Genomic DNA, 15,062 nt, shown 5'->3' with positions numbered 1-15,062 from the left:
TGAATAAAAGATGGCCCCTGACCTAAAGGGCCCGTTGCCCAGAAGGGCAGGCAGACAAGTCAGTCTGCCACTATGGTGTGGTAGAAGTTATGAAGATAGGGAATCTGTCATCAAGTAGGAAACGATGAAGCCCTGCAGTAACATAATGGTAATGGGTAAAGTCAGTAAGGTCAGAGCCAGTGGATCATCCTGCAAGGTTTAATAATAATGCCCATAATAGAGAACATTTATATAGTACCCAGTACATAACTGTTCTAAGATATGTGTGTGTGTGTATTTAATCCTCACAAACACACAAGCACCCTGTGTAATATACATTCAAAACCCATTTTACAGATAGGAAATGGAAGTACGGAGAGGTTAAATGACTTTGCTGGGGTCTCATGACTAGGAAGTAGCAGAACTAAGATTAACTCAAGCCATTAAGCATTGACTCTAGAATCAATGCTGTAAAGTGGATGGAAGATATGAGGGATGGGCAGGAGTGTACAAAGGCTGTCTCATTTTTAACTTGAGAAATTGGGTAGATGATAATTCTATTCACTGAGAGAGGGACTCCATGGGGAGTGTGGAAGAAAGATAATGAACTTAATTTGGTAAATATTAATTTTGAGGTGTATATACTTATGGAAATATTTAATAATCTTCTGGAAAGATGGATCTAGAGCTCAGGGAAAATATGTAGGCTGAGTAAGAAGAGAGGAGAAAAAGATGGGATGGAATTCTAGATGGGATTCTAGGCAACATCCTCATTTAAGAAGAGATCAGGATTAATCTTCCATAGTCAACAGTTTCAATTACTTTAACTTGTTCATGTAAGTCCAATTTCTTGTCATGGAAGTATTTCTGAATTATATCACCACTTCTATTTATGGTAACTTATTCTATATTCTCTAGTAACTTATGGTGCTTTTACACATATACACACATGCATACATACAGTCTCATTTGATCTTCATGATAATATTTGAAGGGAGAAAAAACAGGAGGAGCTGAGATTTCGAAATGTTTTGTGATTTTCGTAGAATCACACGTGTCTGAACATGGACTCAAACCATATTATTTAACTTTAGTTTTAGTATTCTTTCACCAACATATGAACCATTTTCTATATCTCAGTGAATCCATTCTCTTTGTTGCTTTTCATATTGTGGAATTCATCTTGGGTACTAAGCATCTGATCATTTTCAAGGGATAAACATTTAGCCGAAACGGGATTTTACAATTTAAAATTCCTAATCACCATATTTACAGCCACTACTAAATTATAATTCAACATTTAATGGGGCTATGTTTGTGCTGTCTTGTTCATTCTTCCCATTTAAAGTTTAGGAAATGTGGAAGAATAGAGAGACAATATTATCTTACAGTTTTGAATCAATATAAAAATATGTTTATCTAGCCACTGATTGGGAAACAAATTTTCTTTTTCTTCTGAGTAAATGCTAAGGTCCTTAAAATGGTCCACAATGCCCCATTCCTTCTGGTTCCCTGATAATTGCTATGATGTTTATTTCTTATTTTGCTGGAGTTTTTTTTTGCTGTTCCTTAACCCCTCCATGTACAGTTTTGCCTCAGAGTCTTTGCACTTTCTGTTGCTTTGCTCTGAACTCCATTCCCAAGACCACCCCAGGCCCTTACCTTCTTCTCTATTTACATGTTCCAAGCCCCTAGCCTGGAAAATAGGGAGCTATTTTCCTTCCTTGCTTTTGTTTTTCCTTCTATAGTAATTATTACTTTTTAACTTACTACACATTTATACCTTTATCTTTATTGTATATTTATCTTCCCAAACTAAAGTGGGGGCTATCTGTGTCTGTTTTGTTCTCTGCTAATCCTGCATGCTCAGTATGAAGAAGAGTACCAAGCAAATAGAAGGCATTCATTGAGCAGTTGCAATAAAGTCTAGAGATTGGGCTGTCCATAGTTACATAGCTTGTGGGTGGCAGAACATGAAGCAAATAGAGAAGAATGTAATGTACAAGTGAATATTGCATAGTAGACTAAATTTTTAGCAGATAAATTAACATACATGTAGGAGTCCTGAGAATTTGAATACTTCTCATTCAGTACTATGTTTCATTATGCTGAAAAGCTGCAATATTCTCATCAGGGCATCCTCAGCTAATGGAAAGTACCAAAGATGAGAGCAATAAGATAGAAAGAGCATGGCAACCAGTGGCAGGTTACCTATATCTGTTCTTCATCTACTGCCCATAGCACATTTGTAGTCTTGGTTACATCACTTAACAGCTTGGATTCTCAATTTCCAAATGCATAAAATGAGGTATCCTGCCTACAGTCTCACGGATATTGTTAAGAATAAATAAGGGAGGTAAGAGGAAGTACTTTGCAAATTGAAAGGCATTATAAAAATGCATCTTAGGAATACTATTTTGCTAATACTACTTAGCAAAAGCTTAAATGATTAAATACTGGAAAAACTATATTATGTCCAGCCTCATCCAATATGTACATTCTCAAAAGAGCCATGTAGAGGCCAGGATTAAATGTCATTATCATTTTATTTGAAGAATATTCTATTAAACACCCCTAATTTGGATTTGGTTCAACTTCCTAATATTTTAATTAATATGCTTTTTCTTTTCTCCAAAATTCTCGGATTAATTTTACAGATCAATGAAAACAAGGTTTGAGCTTGGCATTCAAAAAATTAGTGCAAGCGGCGCGAACGCATCTCCTGCGCCTGCGGAGTTGTGGTACCCTCTCCGCTCAGATCCTCGCCGGAGGTGTAGGAAGAAAGCAGGCAGATTTGAACTTAACTGCTTTCAAGCTCGTCGTCATCATGATGAAACTTAGACACAAAAATAAAAAGCCAGGTAAAGGTTCCAAAGGCTGCAAGAAGCCTGCAAAGCAAAATGGGAAGAAAGCGGCCTCCAAAGTGCCCTTGACTCCCCAGATTGTTCACTCCAATGATCATCCTAATCGAGAGGCTGAATTAAAGAAGAAGAGGGTTGAGGAGATGAGGGAGAAGCAGGAGGCTGCCCGGGAGCAGGAGAGACAAAGACGCAGGACCGTGGAGACTTACTGTCAGGATGTCCTGAGACGCCAGGAGGAGTTTGAGCACAAGGAGGAAGTTTTGCAGGAATTAAATATGTTTCCTCAGCTGGATGATGAGGCCACAAGGAAGGCTTATTACAAGGAATTCCGTAAGGTGGTGGAATACTCTGATGTGCTTCTGGAAGTCCTGGATGCCAGAGACCCATTGGGCTGCCGCTGCTTCCAAATGGAGGAGTCTGTCCTGCGGGCAGAGGGCAACAAGAAACTGGTCCTGGTCTTGAACAAGATTGACCTGGTCCCCAAGGAGGTTGTGGAGAAGTGGCTGGAGTACCTTCAGAATGAGCTGCCAACTGTGGCTTTCAAGGCCAGCACCCAGCATCAGATCAAAAATCTGAATCGTTGCAGTGTGCCAGTGGATCAGGCTTCTGAGTCGCAGCTGAGAAGCCGAGCCTGCTTTGGAGCTGAAAATCTCATGAGGGTTCTGGGGAACTATTGCTGCCTTGGTGAAGTGCGCACCCACATCCGTGTGGGTGTTGTGGGCCTTCCCAATGTTGGGAAGAGCAGCCTGATCAATAGCCTGAAGCGCAGCCGTGCGTGCAGTGTGGGAGCCGTTCCTGGGGTCACCAAATTCATGCAGGAGGTCTACCTGGACAAGTTCATCAGGCTGCTGGATGCTCCGGGCATTGTCCCAGGCCCCGACTCGGAGGTGGGCACCATCCTGCGCAACTGCGTCCACGTGCAGAAGCTGGCAGACCCTGTAACCCCAGTGGAGACCATGTTGCAGCGCTGCAACCTGGAGGAGATTTCCAACTATTATGGTGTCTCTGGGTTCCAGACCACTGAGCATTTTTTGACTGCAGTGGCCCAGCGCCTGGGGAAGAAGAAGAAGGGAGGCATATACAGTCAGGAGCAGGCAGCCAAAGCTGTCCTGGCTGACTGGGTGAGTGGGAAAATCAGCTTCTACACCCTACCACCACCTACCCACACTCTGCCTGCCCATCTCAGTGCTGAGATTGTTAAGGAAATGACTGAGGTCTTTGACATCGAGGATACCGAGCAGGCCAATGAAGACACCATGGAATGCTTGGCCACTGGAAAATCTGATGAGCTGATGGGTGACATGGACCCACTCAAAATGGAGATCAAGTTGCTCCATTCTCCGAGGATGAGAATAGCAGATGCCACTGAAAATAAAACCATCGTGTATAAGATTGGAGAGCTCACTGGGTATTGCACCAGACCGAACCGTAATCAGGTGGGGTGGGCTAAACGCAATATGGACCACCGCCCCAGGAACAGCAGTGCAATGGATGTCTGCTCAGGGGGCCACCGCCCAGTGCTGCAGAAGATCATGCAGACAGACCCCTTGCAGCAAGGCCAGGCTCTGGCGGCTGCCCTGAAGAATAAGAAGAAGATGCAGAAGCGTTCAGATAAAATCGCCAGCAAGCTGTCTGATTCCATGATGTCTGTCCTTGACCTCTCTGGCAATGGTGATGACAGTAATGGAGACTGATGGACTCATCTCACTCCCTCCTCCAAGCACCAGTTCCAGTGGCATGGGGGAATACTGATAAAATAGTTTGGTTCTCCCTGAAGCACCTGCATATTAAATAATCCCTCCCCCAACATGTGTCCCCTTCCCCCCACTGTTCCCTCCATTCTCTCCAGTAGAAAGAATCCCAAGGGACTAGAGCTGCCATACCCGATACCCTTTATTTAACTCCTATTGTGTTTAACAGAAGAAATAAAAGAAATATCAGCAGAAAAAAAAATTAGTTCAGTGTATCTGGATTTTGCTTTATGATTAGGCTTTTTCAAGTTGCACTTTTAAAATATTCTTCCAGTTCAAAATCTACCTTCAATGTGATCTTTGAATTTTTATAATTTTTAAAATTATAAAAGAATCTCTGGAAACCTTGTTGAATTTTTTTCATACTCTAAAATAATTCCCAATACATATTACATGTTTCTTTCAAAAAGTCATGAAAAAAAATCCTCGTCCTTGGATAGGAGTTTTAGTTGGACTCTGACATTTATGCGGTGATAGTCTCCTAATAAAATATTTTTGGTCTTTTGAAGATCTAGTGTACTTATCTTCAGTAAACCAAATTGGATTGGTTAAAGCAGATTATACATTCTAAGGGAAAGGGAATAGATCAGAAGTGGTTCAGAGATATGGTAAGTATGTGGCCAAAACTCAAATGATAATAAATAAAAGTAATGCTGTTTTCATCTCACTAGCTGGCTAATTGATGATCTTGGTTCATCAGGCTCACAATGAATAATAACTATTTCTAAATAAGGCACTGTAAGTCTAATCACAGTGCTGAGTTTTACAGTGGCAAATACATTTAGTTTAATTTCAGAATATTCATCTTTTAATTCTAGTTATCTAATCCACTCCTAGATCTCAATGTAGAACTGCAAACTGATTCCATATTTTCTTAGTATAACTGCTCACATACATTTTTATTACTTTTTATATGTATTTCCTATCTATCTATTATAGCATCAATGGGACTATAAATTCATTGGGCATTAGAGAGGTCCATTGAGAAACTTTATGGTATTTAATATCAAGATCTTGGGTCTAATTAGGTATTTACTTGAATTGTAAGAAAAGTTAGTGTAATTTCAGGCTTTGAAGAATCTGAGAAGTATTTCTGGTAAAATAGGAAATGTCAGATTTCTAGATCTAGAAATAATTCCATAAACCAGAAATCTTCAACTCATTCTGGACTTTTAAACAAGTCTTTAAAACATATAAAGGTGATTACCTTTAAAACCCCAGCTACAATAGTGGAAAGATAAAAATCAATGAAAATGTATGTGGTGGACAACGATATTTTTTCTGGAAGAAAAGTCATGGATCACAGACTAAGAATAATACTCTTTGTTTCTGAGGCATTGTACTCCCCAAACCACAGTAATTAAATTGATCAAGAATATAAATCTTTTGCTTTCTTTCACTCTCATATCCTCTCTTTAGATCCTAGTTATACCTTTATAGTTTTATTTTCACGTCGAGGCATATGTTTAACAAGCAATTAAAATTGCTCTAATAATGGATTCATCAGCCAGTATTAGCAAAATATAAAATAACATCTGATAGTACTATAGACATAATTTATTGATTCATTATAATTAAAATTATAACTCATAACTGTAAGATGTTTAAGAACCTTTTAAATATAACAGATGGAAAATATGTGGTGTGAACACCCCACCCCTCCTACATCCATAGTGGTCACTGATAGTTGATTACAGAGCTCTTTCCTGCTGACCGAGGATAGCACCTAAGAATCTTTGTCACAACCTACTTGCATTTAGTATTCTTTCCTTGACAATCAAGAGATCTAAAACCTAGTCTCTATCTTTAATCTTGTAACATAAAGTGATTATTTCCTTAATATTTTTATTTGACTGGATTAACAATATAAAATAGAAACCCAATCAACACTTCAGAAACAACCAGTTAATTACCATCAGTTCCTGATTAATTTGGTCATGGTGGATGTAGGTCTTGGCATATTTGGTTGCCCTGATAAATGAGCCAGCATCACAAGTCTATGATGGTATGATGGCTGAATAGATTGGATAACACACTAGAGTGGATACATCACTCACAACCCATTGCCTGTAGAGTGAAGCAACATTGCATAGCCATAGTAGTTTAATCTTTGCAAATGAGTCAAAGATGAAGTTGCCATTCTCTTTCTATATTTCTGTGAGTCTCTACCATCTCCGCAGAGTACAAGGGTGTCTCTCAGTGATGGCATGTTGGCGTTTGGAGAGGACAATTCTTGTTGTACAGGACTATCCCTCACATTGCAGGAGGTTTCAGCTACACAGCTTCTATTATGTAAGTTCAGTCCCTCTAAGTTTCAGTGTCTGTGAAAAACAAAAATCTACCTACTTTCATTTCTAGGTTGTAGGCATAATAAAGAGAACATTGTGTTCTGTCAATTACTGTCCTCTTAAAAATATGTATAAGATGCCTCATGAACCTGTCAATACATCTAGCCAAAGATTTTTGTTATCACGAATACAGAGGTAAAAGCAAGCATCAACTCTAGATGTTAGATAAAGCTGGCTACTTTGTGGATCAAGCAGTAGATAACCAAAAGTGAATTTGAATTTATTTTTAAACAAAATCCCCAAAATTCAAGAGCTTTGATAGATAAGTCCTTCATATGCCTAATTTGTTTGCTTGTTTAATTGTTTTTAAACTGATTTTATAGATTCATGGTGTTTTCTTATTAAATAAAGGTGCTTACTGCTGCGGTGTTTTAGAATGAATAACTGCCATGAGGAGAGAGCATGGTGTTCTCTAAGGGTTAATTCTAAAGTGTGGTGAGATACATTTTGTTTGAGAAAGGACATAGAGGAAAAATAAGGCTTAATCGTAGAGACAGAACATATTCAATGTGCTCCTTTTTAAAATCCACATTTTTTAAAAGAGCTAAACAGATACTGTAACCGAGGTAAGGAGTTGAAAGACCATATATTATAACACAGCCACTCCTTCCTTCTCTGGGAAGCTAAGCTGTTAGTTGTTCCTTGTCAGACTCAGGAAGTGGCTGGTTACAATAATAAAATGATTACTGATATACATGGAACTCTGTGTTGAGCCCTATCTCTCTGTTAATCCTCATGAAACTCTTGTCTGGCTGCCCTCCAGGGGGCAGCCTCTGGTTTGGTTCTGCCTCAGCCTTGATGCAGAACTCGGGACTTCGTAGCATTCCTCCCGAAAGCAAACTTCCTCCATGAAACGTGAACAAGAGAGAATGTAGCAAAGATTTCACGTGGGACTGAAAAGAAAATTTACATACTACAGAGCTGAGCAAACAACTTAATACAATTCCCCATTTGATGTTTTTGTTTTCATTTAAAGTTCCTTCTTTAACAACCAGATATTAGGGTTTTTCTGTCTCTTTCTTTCTCCCTTTCATAGCTCCACTATTGTGTCAAAAACCCGGCTCTGATTGTAAATTGGTAAAGAGTGCTGTGCAAAACAAAAGCCCTATAGCTAATAAGGTCCTCCGTCTTTATACCATGGTTCAATAACCATCTAATCTTAATCCAGCTGGTCCTTTTGGGGTACATGCACATTCCATCCTTGCATACACACCCTTCAAAGAGTTTATCCAAGTACTCATCACTCCACCAAAGAAGCTCAGATAGTGTACCAGAGGAAGAGTGGAGAATTTAGAATCGGTCTTTGGTCCTAGCTCTGTAACAAGGCTGTGTATTTACTCAAGACTTGTGTGAGCATCAGTTTCTTCATTAACACATTGAGAAAAAAATATGTATGTATACAACCTTAAGCTTGACAAAAAAAATTTTTTTATGTTCTTTACCTCATTGGATCTTTTCAACAACCTTAGCAGAAAGGCAGAAAAAATATCATCTCAGTTTCCAAATTAGAAGATCAGAGAGGAATAGGAACTACCTCCAAGACACACATCTGCTGTCTAGAGTGGAATTTGATCCCAGATATTCTGATTTTCTGAGTTTAATCTAGTGTACTTTTTACTCCATTGTGTTACTTTATTTGTAGATAGATGAAAGTAAAATGTGTTTTAGATATTTCTTTTAAAAAAATCAATGTCAGAAGTATATACACTGATTTTAGGAGAGGAAAAAAAGTGGGAAAGCCATTATTTTAGACTTAAAACTGAACCGAAAACAAATTTTATATACTAGTATAAGGCTGACAATCAATAAATTCATTGGATTAAACATTCTTTCCTATTACCAATTTCCAGAATTTTATGAGGGAGGAGAGCACTTTTTATCTAGAGTGTTTTTACCATTCATTACCCAGGTTTTAGTATATTTTTGTGTATCATGATTTGGAATGGTAGTCACTTAGTACACGGAATTAAATCTACCATATAATGTTTCTCAATAGGCATTTAATGTCCTCAACCAGGAGACACGATTCAGTTTCTTTGTCACTATTAATATGCCACATGGCCTCTGAAATGGAGTCTGGAAGATAGCTTTATAAACAACAGTTTAACACATTGTACAGACACAAAGACAAGAAAATGAAAAAAGAATTTAGGCCTCTTTCATATAGATTTCTAGGAACAAGAACAGGATCTGTTAGTTCTCCTTTTTATTCCAAACTTAGTGAGACAGTCACTAGTAAAGCCATGAACCTATAGCACAATTGAATCAATGTTAGCACAAAGATCGCTTTTCCTACCATCTGTGTGAACTCCATTGCCGCCATTTTACAGATGATGGAAAAACATGATTAGATAAATAGGAAAAAAATTGTGAAAGACAAATGAGTCACATAATAATAATTAATCTTTACCAGGCATTTTTAACATAGGGTTCATTAGAGGATGCGTGATATTCTGAAATGACTCTTGGAAATGTGTTTCTTCTTTGCTCTAGGGAAGGATTTATAGTTTTCATTAAATTCTCAGGGAAATTCATAATCCAAAGAAAGGAAAAGCTGTTCAGTCTAAGGACTGTATGAGAACCTGTGTCAGCTGACTCAAAACTTAATTTCTCATTTGCAGATTTGCATCCAACTCTCTCCCTCTTTAACCACATACCCTTTTTTAGGTTGGCATAGTAGCAATGCATGATAAATGTGTCTCATTCAGTTTTGACTCCAGGCATGAGACTTTGTGCCCAGACTTTGAAACTCCTGTGCTCAGAGACCTTATAGATTTTTTTTTTTCTACAAAACAAAATTTTTGGTCCACTGGAGCCTGAGTCTGGAAACCACTATGGAAATCATATTGTATGGGATGGGGATTGACAATTGATAAAATAGTCTCTGTGTAAGAAGAGCTGACTGTTATGTACAGGGCTAAAAATATGCACAGCTCAGAGTAAAATGAGGCCCAAAGGGGAGAGGGGAATGTTCCTCTAGGTGTAAAAACCCTTGTTTTTTGGCTTCCATGGATTTAGCCATGAAAAACTCCTAGAGTTATACTTCCATTGGAAAAATCTCATCTAGTTCTGAACTTGTTATATCTAATTTCCTACTGGATATCTCCACTTGAGCTTCACACAGACATTTCAAATTAAACATATGTAAAGCAATACTCATCATTGTCTCTACTACAGTACCATGACCCCCATGTTTGGGGTTCCCACATCCCTTCCAACACTTAGCATTCTATTTTTTTTGTCAATTTGATAGGTATAAATCTTGTTTAATCAACATTTTTCAAATTACTATTTAGTTTATTATTTGTTTGTATATCTATCTCCCAATTAGACTATAAATTCTCTGCATATAGGGCCCATGGGTTCTCATTTTCATTTCCCCAGTTTCCAAAACAGTATGTGGGACATGCTCAAGATCAATAACTTTCTATTTAATAACTGAGGACCTCACCAGAATCTCAGAGATTGCTGAAAAGGGAATCTATAGTTAATCAGAAGTGGGGGAGGATACATTAAATTCAGGTTTAATGAAAGCTAAATATAAAGAATTGGTACAATTTACAAAAAGTTATAAGTGAGGTTAGTTTTGACACCCCTTTGCCTAAGTCTAAGTAAATTCAATTTTCTTCTCAGTGTGTGGCATAGTGGAAAGAGGATGGTTTTGAGAGTCAGGCATATTTGTTTTGCATCATGGCTCTGACCTGTACTAGATGTGTGACCTAAAGCAAATAATTTAAACTCTGTTGGAAAATACTACGTATTTCACAGTCCTAATTTATAAATTGAATTTGAACAGGATAGTGGGTTGCAAGTATCTATCATTGTGTTTGGTATGTGGTATACTATTAATAGGTAGTAAGTAAATAGTAGTTATTATTTTTGTTGCAAGGATTTCATAGAACTTCAAAGTGCAGTTTAAATTGAATTTGCATTCTGTTCTATATGAACTACCTTAAAAGGGAAGTATACTACATACTCCATGTGCTCTGCAATGCCATTCGTTGGTTATTGCCATTTTCAGGATGACTGACTTATTGATGCTGAACAGCTTCACTGAGGTGCTGGGTTTTGAATCAAAATTTTCTGACATGAAAAAACAATCCAAAAATTATATACATACACATATATATTGCTAATATCATTTTCCTATTAAAAAACCAAAACTGAAGAAAGAAAAGCTTTAAGGGAACATAATTAATACTAGTATGATTGCACTTATGATTTATTTAAGTCAAATTTTATAAAATTTAAGTGTGTGTTGAGTGTACTATCTTTAGTATTACAATGTGTATCTATCTATCAGTTTTGTTACAACAATGCTCATATAAAACCATTCCAAACTTAGTGGCCAAAGACAACAAATCATTTATTCTTAATACCCACATTTATGTGTTGACTAAGCTTTGGCTATCCTGGGCTAGTCTTGGATGGAAGTGGTTCCAGGCTATAGGTTGTGCTCAGATCTACTCTGTATATCTCTTGTTCTTCTTGGACTAGTGGGCTACCCATTACGTGTTTTCCTTATGGAAATAGGAGAGGTGCAAGACATCAAACCTACCCAAAGAAGCATATTAATATTTGAGGATTTATCTGTGACAAGACTAGCATTATGGCTTAATGGAGGAGGTAGTATAGTACTTCAAGGAGGCATAAGTTCAATAGATAAAAGCAGAAATCAAATTAACCTTAGTTGTACACTTATTATACATTAGGCACATTATACAAGTTATTGTATTTCTAACTGACAACAACCCTGTGTGAAGTGAGTGTTATTATCTTCTTTTAGAAATGAAGAAACAGAGGCTAAGAGATACCAAATGACTTGTCAAGGTCGATAAGGTAGTGGTGGGGCAGAGATTAGAAGTCAGGTATCCAGAGCCTATGTTTCATCCTATGCTAACTCAAGAAATAGAGGAAAAGTAAATTTCAAAGTACAGCTCCTGAATGCAGGGAAACAGTAAGAGAGAAAATCCCAGAGCTTTACACTCTGAAATGGGTTTTATAATCTTGGCTATGGTAGAAACTTTTGACCCTGTGGTCCTCAGGTTTAATGTAGGAGCTTCCTAGAGATTGCAGAGATGTTGCTCTAGAAAGGGAGCCCATCTTTAAAATAAATAAATAAATAAAAATAAAAAATAAAAAAGAAAGGGAACCCACATGGAATCCCACAGGCATCCAAACCTAGAGCAAAGTAAACTAGGCGCCATTCTGAGAGCCTGTATACTGAAGACCTACAGATGCAGCCACCCAAGTTCTCCTATGCACACATAGTACAATATCCACCAACCTGCCACAGGCTGCTGTGAGACTGAGACACAAGTGGACCACACTCCCACAACTTTCTGCCCATGCTACTCATTTGGGAAGGGCCCCACCCTCCCTGTTCACAGGCCCAATGCTTGATTTTGAAAAATTAAAGCTGGGCTGAGCCCTACCCTCAGGGTGAGTTTGGGTTGACAAGGCAGCAACTGCTGCTTGACCAAGGAGGAAGAGGAAAACAAGGCTTTCTTAAGCATACCAAGGAAATACAACACCCACTGCTCTGCAATGAGCTGCTGCTACAGGACTTGAGCAGACTGCACTCTTCACAGTTTCTTGCCTACAGTGCTTGCCTGAAATGGGACCCACCCCTCTGATCACAGGCCTGCAATTGGTGCCATTTTGAGAGTTTAATGCTGGGCTCTGCCTTGCCTTGAGTTTGAAGTGACATGGCTGCAGCCTCCACTGGGCTGAAGAGAGAGAGGGGAGACCAAAGTCTCATAAGCACACTTACAGCAATACACACCACCCTACTATGGACAGATGTGGGACTGGGGACTAGCCTGCCCAACACATTGCAGCCACTAGAAACACTAACTCAAACACTTTGAGTCCTAATGGGCTGCTCCATCATTGTTACTGCCACCATCCACATCAAGCCAGCTTCACAAGGGCCTGAGAACCCCCACACACGCTTAGCCTACTGCTCCCCCTACTTGCTTCTGAGAAAGCCACCTGGAGGCCTGAGAATTGGCTCTCCAGGACCCACTACTGCTTGAGTGAGGGTAAGCTGCTCTGGGGTCTAAAATCAGGCACACTCAGCCAGCCCACTACTGCCCCACTGGGGCCCAAACACTAGCTCAACTAGTGTCCAAGTCCCCAGTAAAACTTCACCACAATCTCAACTAATAACTACCCTAAGCCACTGAGGAAATCACAGACATCATTAATCCTATGCACTTCTAAAGAAATCATACAAAGATCACACTACAATAGGCATTCAAAATCAAAGCCAAAGTGTTCTACTGAACCAACAACATATATACATCTTCAGGAAAACATTCTCCCCTATGAAAGCAATTTCAAAATAATTGGAGCAAGTGACTGCTATACAAGATGCACAGATATCAATGAAGGACACAGGAAATGTGAAAAAGCAAGGAAATATGACAACAAAGGATCACAACAATTGTACAGCAACAGCTCCCAATCAAAAAGAATTCCTTGAAATGCCAGATAAGGAATTAAAAAATATTGATTTTAAAGACACTCACTGAGCTGCAAGAGAAATCTGAAAACCGATACAAAGAAATTAAAATCAATTCAGGATATGAATTAGAAATTTACCAAGGAGAAATCTTTAAAAAAAAATCAGAAATTTCAGAGCTGAAAAATTCACTGAAGGAAATACAAAATATACTTGAAGGTATCAATGATAGACTAAACCAAGCAGAAGAAAACATCTCAGAACTTGAAGATGGTCTTTTGAAATAATCCAGACAAAAATAAGGAGAAAAGCATAAAAAAGAATGAACAAAGCCTCTGAGACATCTTGGACTACATAAAGTGATTGAACCTAGGAATGATCAGTATTCCTGAGGGGAAAGAGAGATCTAAAAGTTTAGGTTCCTATTCAGGGAAATAACTGATGAAAACATCCCACATCCAGCAAGAGTGTTAGACATTCAGATACAGGAGGCCCAGGAATCCCTGGGCAAAAACACCGAAGAAAGGAATTCACAATGGCATAATCAGAATGTCTAAAGTCAAAATGAAAGAAAGAATTTTAAAATCAGCAATAGAAAAGTGTCTACTAACTTATAAAGGAAACCCCATCAGACTAAGAGCAGACTTCTCAGCAGAAATATTATAGGCCAGAAGATGATGGGATGATATATTCAAAGTGTGGAAAGAAAAAAATAGGAATTTTATAGTCTGCCAGAATAAACTTCATAAGTGATGGAGAAATAAAGTCTTTCCCAAATAAGCCAATGCCGAATTGATCACCACTAGACCAGCCCTACAGGAAATGCTCAAAGAGGTTTTTAAAAATTGAAATAAAAGGTGCAGTCTCCATCAAAACACCACCACCATATTTCACATATCTAGAAAAAATAATTCTATGCTTCATGTAGAACCAGAAAAGAGCCTGAATAGCCAAAGGAATCTTAGGCAAAAGGAGCAAATTGGGAGGCATCACATTACCAGACTTCAAACTATACTACAAGGCTATAGTAACTAAATCAAGATGGAACTGGCACTACAATAGAGACATAGACCAATGAAACACAACAAAAACCCATCAGATATAAAACCATCCACATACAGCCAACTGATTTTTGACAAAGGAGTCAACAACATACACTTGGGAAAAGAATCCCTATTCAATAAATGATGCTGGGAAAATTGGATAGCCACAGGCAGAAGAAATGAAACATGACCATATCTCTAACCACTTACTGAAATTAATTCAAGATGGATAAAGGACTTAAATGTAAAGCAGGAAACCATACAACTACTAGAAAAAAAATGTGGGAAGAAGTCTTCTAGATATTGGCCTAGATAAAGAATTTATGAACAAGATCCCAAGGACTGTCACAGTAGATATGGATGGAGTGATAGGAACACTTATACACTGTTGGTGGAACTGCCAATGGAAAACAGTATGGATTCCTCAAAGAACTAAAAGTAGACCTACAATTTGATGCAGCAATTCCACTTCTGGGTATTTACCCAAAGGAAAAGAAAACATTTTATCAAAAAGACACCTGCACATGAATATTTATTGCAGCACAATTCACAATTGCAAAAATATGAAATCAATCCAAGTGCCAATCAATTCATCAGTGGATTAACCAAATGTG

At 38.3% G+C, this 15,062-nt stretch overlaps 1 protein-coding gene across 1 annotated transcript in view; it reads left to right on the top strand.

Annotated features, from left to right (window-relative positions):
* The window catches only part of LOC123641936 (guanine nucleotide-binding protein-like 3-like protein), a 60,973-nt gene extending 56,180 nt beyond the window's left edge, over positions 1 to 4,793 (top strand). Inside the window, exon 3 of the mRNA XM_045556880.1 lies at positions 2,637 to 4,793. Coding sequence (XP_045412836.1) covers positions 2,807 to 4,534 — 1,728 coding nt within the window. The 5' untranslated portion in view covers positions 2,637 to 2,806 and the 3' untranslated portion in view covers positions 4,535 to 4,793. The remainder of the gene's footprint in view (positions 1 to 2,636) is intronic.
* The last annotated feature ends 10,269 nt before the right edge of the window (positions 4,794 to 15,062 follow it).

Source organism: Lemur catta, chromosome 7, assembly GCF_020740605.2.
Source record: "Lemur catta isolate mLemCat1 chromosome 7, mLemCat1.pri, whole genome shotgun sequence".
Lineage (NCBI taxonomy): Eukaryota > Metazoa > Chordata > Mammalia > Primates > Lemuridae > Lemur > Lemur catta.
Note: the sequence above shows the minus strand (reverse complement) of the source record. Positions and strands in the feature narration are given on the sequence as shown.